Here is a 9,093-nt window from a genome sequence, read left to right on the forward strand (position 1 = left end):
AGTAATAATTGGGTGGGAAGGTTAGAGAAATAAACAAAGAGAGGGAGAGGGAGAGAGAGAGAGAGAGAGAGAGAGAGAGAGAGAGAGAGAGAGAGAGAGAGAGAGAGAGAGAGAGAGAGAGAGAGAGAGAGAGAGAGAGAGAGAGAGAGAGAGAGAGAGAGAGAGAGAGAGAGAGAGAGAGAGAGAGAGATCATGAGAGGGCTGAGTGATTTTCGATGACAGATGCCAGGCGGTGAGGAATTGAAAAGCATGCGAGGGGAGGTGGTGGGGTAGTCCTGTTATGCGAGCAAGGCCACGTGGAAATGGGTTAAGAGGTTAGAGACGCACAGGCTCCAGTGAGTATTTGTGCTTCCTCCCCTCACCTCATGTACACTGCCTAAAAATACAGCCTACAATGAGCACAGCCATTACTCCTGTCAGCAGCTGGGAGCAGCCCAGTCATGGCCTACATTTAGCTCGCACATTCCTAACCCAGTTATGAAGCATACTGATCATTCATTAATCTATGAAAACACGCATACTAATTATTACACAGGGCAAGGATGTATATATGGCACCACATTTGCCCTTGCCAGCTTTCACAGCTTCGATCAAACACATGCTTCAGCTGTTAGCTTAGCTCAAACGCACACACAAACTGCATCAGTAGGCTACAGACTGTGTCATCCTACACACACTAACACTTGTGTATGGCTGACAATTTTGATTAGCCGAGTTATTCCTGTCAATGACTAGAAAATCCATGAAGGTCAAACATATGCTGCGTCGTTTCAGTGGCTTTGTTCTAAATGCTAATGAGCTTGTATTGCTTGTACTGTATAATGTAACAGTATTTTTAGGCACGCCTAATCTAAGGCTTTTCTAAGCAGTGGGTGTCAAAATTATTTTGCCTTAGATACCTCAGTTTGGCTAAAATAAATAAAAGGACAATCACATGTATCCTTTGGCAATCCCAGTCGCACTACATTAAAAGTAGCACACAAATATTGTGTGAAATAGTCCAATATTAAATAGTCCAATATTTAAGTGTTGTAAATTGTGTTGTTAGCTTAGCAACATGCTAATATAAAACTTATCTGTGATTACTAATCAAGTCTCTCTTTTCATGTAGGTAGCTTCCTGTGTGGACAGCAGCTCGCTATGTTTTGAAGCAGAGCCGTCGTTATCTGTTTTTACCAGAGCATGTGAACTTAGCCACAGGTTTTACTTCTGACCTTAGCTTTTCTTTCAAGCATAATCCGGTCTGATAGAAACATAAAGGGTTGAAGGAGGTTTTAGAGCAGATCCTGGTGCACTGTGGGAATTTCAGGATGTGAGGAAAGATCAGGTTGAAGAGCAGATGCAAAGGTCACTGCTGCCTGACATATAAACACTGTTTTTGTCTCTAAAGCACGCTAATAGTTTCAATTCACACTGTTCCAAGAGAAGGGATTAAATTTAGATCAACACCTGCTTTTCATTTTCATATGAAATCCTGCAGTATTAGTGGAAGTAACTGACACATAAAAGTACAAATGCTTTACTATTAACATTAGAATATCTCTTCAATTTGAATTCTGCTGTCTATGTTAATGGACACTCAATTTAGTAAACAGGTTTTTTTTTTCTTTTTTGTCTGTCTGGAACCAATCACCTGGTTCATGCAATATTCTTAAAAATAAAAATTTTCTTAACTGCTATTTTATTCTAATTTTTAACTAAAGAATAAAGATTAAAAAAAGTTTGTATTCCCCAAAACAATCTTTTTTTTTTTCTTTTTTTTTTTAAGAGTATTTTAAAAACAAAAATTAAAGGTCCACTATGTAACTTTTTTTTTGGTTCAAAATTCTAATTTAAATAATGAGTCAATACATCATCAATCCTTCTTCCTAAATGTGTTTTTGTTCTACCCTGATTCACTATGGTAAGCCTATTATAAGTACTTATATTTTTGACCTGACGGGATGGTTTTCGCCTGTGCGTGTCTCATCATATCCGTAAATAGAGAAAAGTTGCTCCGGTTACTTCAACGTCTCTTCTTCCAAAACATATTTTTGTCTTGTTCGTATTTATCTTCACAGTCACGCAGAGCCGAAGCACAACCAAAACAATGTTCTTCCACAAAATGCATGCAGTTTCGTTTAAGAAGACCTTTAAGAAGAATTAGAACACTGAGCCGTAAAAGTCACGTGACTGTACCTCAACCCTTTGTTAAGCACAGGTTTGATGTAACTGGTGACAATGACTAACTCGGGTTATTTTTCAACCCACAACAATGGTTATTGTGATGATGGGAATAGGACTCTAGTTAAAAAGGAGCACTTCCATGAGGTCTGTTAGCACATAGAGGCAACAGAAAGGATGATGGTTGGTTAAAAGAAGCACAGAGATCTCGGAATGGGGTATTGAGCAAGGACATGCCTGTCCTTAAACAGGTGGCTCTCAGTGTGATGCTCTCCAGCCCACACCAAACACGACTCATGACTCACCGATCCCATATTAAATATGTTCCTGCTGGTCCACATGTCCATTTGTGCAGCCTCTCAAGACATGTGGTGCATGTGAGCCTATGCAGCAACGCCTGGCATTGACAACTCAGCCCACATGGTTAGTCACAATCAACAGCCGAACTGTTAACAATGAGTATTTTGTAATAAGTCACGGTCACTCACAAGCCCATGTGACTATTCTAACAAATGGATGAGACATGAGCGGTATGTGTGCCTGAGCAGAGCTGGAAGGATAAAGTTTAATTACAATTATAATTAAGAGGACTATTGATACTGATATCATGGTGGCAGGTGGCAAGGCAGCATTACAAGCCTGTGCCCTAGTTAATAATAGGGTGGGCTGGCACACAGATGGACTGGCATTCTGTCAGGTAGCTTCTCTATTACACCACCAGAACAGTGACTGATTTGTGCAGCATAAATCCACTCAGGCATTAAAAGTCCACCAATTAGCGCAGATCCATTAACATGAGCAATGACGAGTTGGAGAGGATTCAGGCTGACGGCTCAAAAAAAAAAGAAGAAGCTGCATTTCAAATGTCACTTAAAAAGATCCCAAACGTGACTTTCCAAGCATATCTAAGACTGCATTGCCTGGAGATAAACTCTGAAATCAGTTTCAAAGACCCAATTATAAGTAGTACTATTCAGATGAGATTTGTTTAATAAACAATGTTTTAGTCACAGTTTTTAATTAGGACGCTCCAATATTAAAATTCTGTCTGACATCGATAAGCTGATAATTTTTATCTAAATTTTGTCTAAAGAAATTAACACAATTTTGTCTAAATAAGTTCAAAATAAAAACTAAAATTATTAATTTGTAAAAGCTACAAATGAATTCAGGCATCACAACAGTACAAAATGAACATTACTTTTGAGATTTGCTAAAGATTTAACAGCGTTATTAAATCGTGTTTTTAAACATTAATATCAAGTTAGATGATGGTAAAAACTCACCTATAATTTTAAAATATGGGAAATAAGCATGAACAATAAAATGCACAATAAATCAACCAATCGTTTAAAAGATATATTGTACCCATAACAGTGTATCATTTCATGTACAAATTCAGATGGGACTAAACCTTGTCTCTGATTGATTTAATTATCTTTTTTATCTTTTATTGATTTAATTCTCTTTTTAAACAGGATGAGGTGTTTGAATTGCCAACCATTTTACGCAGAAAACTATCTCGCTGAGCTGACTGACAGCTTTAGTTATGGTTTATAATGAAAGGTCAAAATAAATGAGAAGTTAAAAAAATTATATAACAATATCTCACAAATCCCAGACATTGCTATCCCGAAGGAATTTGATTTCTCATAGGACCCCCGAGTTATCTTAAAAACAGTAGGTAATTTCCTTTTAGACGAGACTAAAATCACAAGTACATCTGTGAAACACGCATTTACCCAATCTCCTGCGGGAAAACCTGTCCTGTCTGAGTAAGGCTCATGAATGCAAAAACAGTGCTGTTGGAAGCATACTATATTATAAATGAGTGTTAAGTGAGAGTTCGGAGGAGGCTCACCGGTGAGGTTGGTACGGGCACTGTAGGAGCCCAGGTAACGGCTGTCTGTGTTTGGGGTGTAGCACTCGTACATGCCCTGGTCGGCGGCCTGCAGCTTGGTGATGTGCAGCACGACAGAGTCTCCGCTCAGCCTCTCGATGTAGATCTCCTTGCTGTTGACACGCTGGGCGTACAAGGCGTAGGCGTAGCTGTGCTGGGACGTGCTCACGATACGGATCTCTCGATCGGGAGCGGTGTAAAGGTACATGGACCACTCAAAGTCTTGCTCCACTCCTTCCTTGTAGCCAGTCACATTACACCAGATGGTGATGTGAGATCCTTCCGTTCGAATCAAGGGCCCCGGCTGAACTGTGACCTGCCGCTGGGCTGAGCAAGAGCCCACTGTAAGACAGACAGGAGGAGGGGTCAGTAGTGGTCAAATATGACAATAAAACATCTTCTCAATATTTGAATTAATATTAATTAATATCTGAAATGACTTAAAATGTGTTTTTTGCCATCAGGTAAACTAATTTTAACCAAACAGCCGTTTATGCAAATAGATTTAGGATGATTTAAGTAAGAACTAAACCAGTCAAAATCTATTTCAGTATAATTTTGTTATAATCTTGATAAGAAGTTCACTCCTGTCTGATAAGACTGGAGCTTCTGAGTCTTGCAGTGTGTGTGTGTGTGTGTGTGTGTGTGTGTGTGTGTGTGTGTGTGTGTGTGTGTGTGTGTGTGTGTGTGTGTGTGTGTGTGTGTGTGTGTGTGTGTGTGTGTGTGTGAGACCATCGGCTCTTCAAGAAATCAAGTGGCCTTCAGCCAAGAAACCAATTACACACTAAACACAGCCACTCAAAAGAATTACACTGAACTACAGACCCTTCAAGAAACACACACTGCATGTCTGCTGAGATAAAAATTAAAAAACTCACACTGTAAATGCTACAATTAAGACACAAATAAAGGGCAAAGCATGAGCAGCTCATGAGTTTATATAAAAACACTCAGATATATACATATATACACGCACACATACATATATATATACACATATACATATATTATATATACATACATATATATACATAAATACACATATACAGTTGGACAGACTTTGAAACGCAATATCTTTTCTCCTTGCGAGTAGAAAAAAGAAATCAGTTGACTGAATACTGAAACTAAAGATTATCATCTTATTTATGACAAAATAACTATCCTCCTTTGGAAACAAGCAATACACAGGATCAAAGGAACAAATGACATAAAAATTAAGTTTTAACAGCATTTTGGTGCATGAGTGAACGGTAGCGAAACGTGAATAGCAGATGCAGAATACATTCTAGAAAAGGTAATCTGGCAATTTTACAGCAATTTAATGGGTTTCATGTGTGAAAGTGGCAATTACTCATCTTTGTGTGTCTCTACAGTTGTTATTTTCCTGCTAATTTAGGTTTATAAAATAAAATATAATATAATTAAAATATTTGGAGAATGTATTTGAAATATATTTTGCACATTTACTCCTGATGATTATTTGAATATTATGTAATTTAAAGTTCAAGGACTATAACTATAATTATTATTAACCATATTAATTATTATTAATTAACATCAGACAGTTTAAACTTAAATTTTTTTAATGCTTTAGCATTATTGGGGAATTATTAAGGAACTATTTTGTTGATCAATTTTAATCTACATTGTAGAAAAAATAATCTATATGTAAATATTTCAGAAAACAGTAAAAATACTACAGTACAAACATGTAAATTGGTAACCGTAAATTGCACTACTATATTTATGTTATTAATTGGTTAACCAAGTTACCTAAACATTGGATTATACGTAATTTTACTGTAAAATAATATTTTATTTAAATAGATTTTGTTTCTTCTTTGATTCTTCTTTCTATTTAAGAAAGTGTTGTGTGTGTTACCCTGATGGGGTTTTTTCCACGGGAAACATTACTTCCTTTGCTTTTCAGAAGTTTTACAGCATCTGCATCTCGGAGACAATGACAACACCTCTCTGAGAATAATGAATGTTCTGTATAAAGTGAAAGATGGCGACTGATATGTTAACGTCATCAGAGTTTGACAAAAACATAGGATAAAGGAAGACAAGTGTGAACAGTTGGAGTTGAGGGAACAGCGAGAAAGTCATTCCTCGGATGTCATTGTCCAATCTGTAACAGAAAAAAAGACACAGCCCATCTGCTAGCCCATCCCGTCTGGTATGGGTCTGTGACAATGAGTGAGCGTGCGTGGGTGAACGCTCCCCATGCCTCAAAAGAGATGTCAGTGATTTAATTACTTCTAAATATGCACATGCATCTGCATCTCTAGGCCATCCCGTAGTGAACTGAAAGTGGCTTTTAGCACTTTCTTTATCCGTTTCCTTCCCTCCCGTAACCCTTATACGCCCACACACACCTGTGCTTTCCTAATACACTCCAAAAAAAAAAAAAAAACACCAATGAAACTGCATCCTAGTGCTCTGTCAGTACGAACAGGTCTATAGAATAGCTCCAGACAGGAGGGTTTAGCTTGACTGTGTGTTGCACTATTGCACAATTTTCACTTCCCAAGGTGATCTGATGTTTGTCATGCCCTGCGTTTCTCTCACTCTATGACATCTGGCTTTTTGTGAGTGCAATGTTACGCTCTGCCAACCTGGCTCCCCATAAACCCCTTCTTGTGCAATAGATTTTTCTCTATTTCTGAGATATAGCTCAACAATAGAGTCAAACTATAGACCTTATGTAGCCCCGCCCCTTTTCAGCGCTTCGCTCGTTGTCTTTTGACTGTGTTTTCACAGTGATCTTGCGTATTTATGAATAAACAGCTCGTTTTAAAATCTTCCCGGTCTACTGACATTTGTTAAGACATCTGCTTAAAACATTACAATGCTCATGATAACTTTCGTTAACTCTACAATAAGTAAATCCACTTCACCAGCAAATTACTCCTTGACAGCGATGCCATAGAAATATACAGAGCGACCGCAAAAACAGAAGTTCAAAGACAATATTCTAAAGATGGCTGCACGCTTGTTTCTCTGGCGCATAAGGTATGAGTTCTGGACCACAGTGTGGCATATTGCAAGTCAAGAACCGCCTACATAGATGGGTAGGAGCCGTCTGATGACATGTAAAGCAATTAATTATAAGTTATGTACAAATGGGGGAGACAGGAAAACAACTCCAATATTTAAATTAGCAACATTATGCATATAATGTACGGGTTACATGTGCATATTATGTTGTGTGTACATGTTATGTTATGTAAGCATGCATGTACACATGTTATGTATGCATGTACACGTTATGTAGGCTACATGTAATGTTATGTTATGTACATGTTATGTATACATGTTGTTATGTTATGTTTTGTTAAGTATTATGTTATGTAATGTTATAAGTAATGTTATATGTAGAACAGGCAAAAGCAAAAAACTTCATAGCCAAGCTAAATGTATATGGTTGTGATTGAAAATATCAATTCCTCAATTCAAATAAAATTCCTCAGTACCTTTTAAAGAACACTACTGTTCTACCATTTAGGATAATACATTAATACTTGTTTAGCAATTATACATTAAATGGATAAAAAGTAATATAATATATTTATAATGTTACAAAAGACTTCTATTTCAAATAAATGCTGTCCTTTTGAGTTTTCTACTCAAAAATCACGGTTGTAAACATTAAGCAGCACAACTGTTCTCAACATCCATAATAATCAGAAATGTTTCTTGATCAGCAAATCAGCATATTATGATGATTTCTGAAGGATCATGTGACACTGAAGACTGGAGTAATGATGCTGAAAATTCAGCTTTGCATCACAGGAATAAAATACATATTAATATATTCAAATAAAATCATTTTTACTGATGTAAAAATGTAGGCTAATATTTCAAAAGATCTCTGTTTTTACTGTATTTGTATATCAAAATCATAATATCTTAGAGACCCTAAACTTTTAATATACAGTGGAAGTGTATGTTATCCTGGTACATTTGTTTTTACATTGTTGGACTTGGATACAAAACTATGCAATTCAGCCTTCATAAGCTACATAGTAACCAACCAACCACTGGCAAGATTACACTTTTTTCGTGTGTAGTGAAGAAAGAATGAGATAGTCAATGAACTGTCTGTAGGTATTCGGCAACTTTAGGTCTGATCCCAGGGCCAAACTGACTCTCTTTCCCATCTCTGTCTTGTTTACATTCACACAGACCATTAAAGATTCACCCTTTTTGGCACTCCATGTCTGTGTCACTCTCACTTTTAGTATTCTCATTTCAATCTGCCTTATTTAGGATGTGGCCGCTGGTCTGCCTGCTAAAGCTTCGCTTCTAAAGTCCTTAGAGCTACTGTTCATGCTACTCAATAAGTCTGAGACTCAAAGACTGGCTAGGAGACAGTTCCCCTGAAACAAGACTTTACCTGTCAGCACAGTGCATTGCAAGAGTTCTGGTTGTTACACATTTCACCATGCACTCAGAGCTTGTGTTTGCTCGTACATCTGTCAGAGAGATTTAGGGAGTCTCAAACTCTACACAGAATCATTTATGTCCACTAATAAACAATGCAGTCTCATTGTTTCAAACAAGAAAAAAAACAACTTTTAATGCCTGTTCACACCAAGAACAATAACTATATTAGGATCCACACCAACACAATATCGTTCTGTTTATTGTAGGCCTAAACGAACGCTGCAGTCCTCTCGTCTGCCACTTTATGGATCTAGAACAAAATTGTTCTGAAAGTGATTCCAATGATATGGACCGTGAGTGGACTGTGCTATTCTTTTATATTTAGAATGATTTTTAGATCGTCCTTGGTGTGAACAGGCATTTACAGTATGTGGTAACGAAATGTAATCAAACGGGGTTTAGATTTGTAAGAGCACCAGGGTCCATTTTGTAATTCCAGCACGCCTGAAGTGACAGGCCAGCATTTAAGCCCTGTCATTCAACGGATGGAGTCGACAGCCTGCTAGACCATGAACCATCAGTCTGATTTCTGCAGGATGAAGATTTCATGTGACATATTAAAACCAGAGACATTTCTGAGA

General features: G+C 37.4%; 1 protein-coding gene across 1 annotated transcript in view; it reads right to left on the bottom strand.

The window, feature by feature from the left end:
* Positions 1-9,093, bottom strand: part of igsf3 (immunoglobulin superfamily, member 3) — a 158,375-nt gene that overhangs the window by 113,291 nt on the left and 35,991 nt on the right. The window contains exon 2 of the mRNA XM_082175670.1: positions 4,025-4,405. Within this exon, the coding sequence (XP_082031796.1) occupies positions 4,025-4,405 (381 nt within the window). The remainder of the gene's footprint in view (positions 1-4,024; positions 4,406-9,093) is intronic.

Source organism: Leuciscus leuciscus, assembly GCF_965113295.1.
Source record: "Leuciscus leuciscus genome assembly, chromosome: 7".
Taxonomy (NCBI): domain Eukaryota; kingdom Metazoa; phylum Chordata; class Actinopteri; order Cypriniformes; family Leuciscidae; genus Leuciscus; species Leuciscus leuciscus.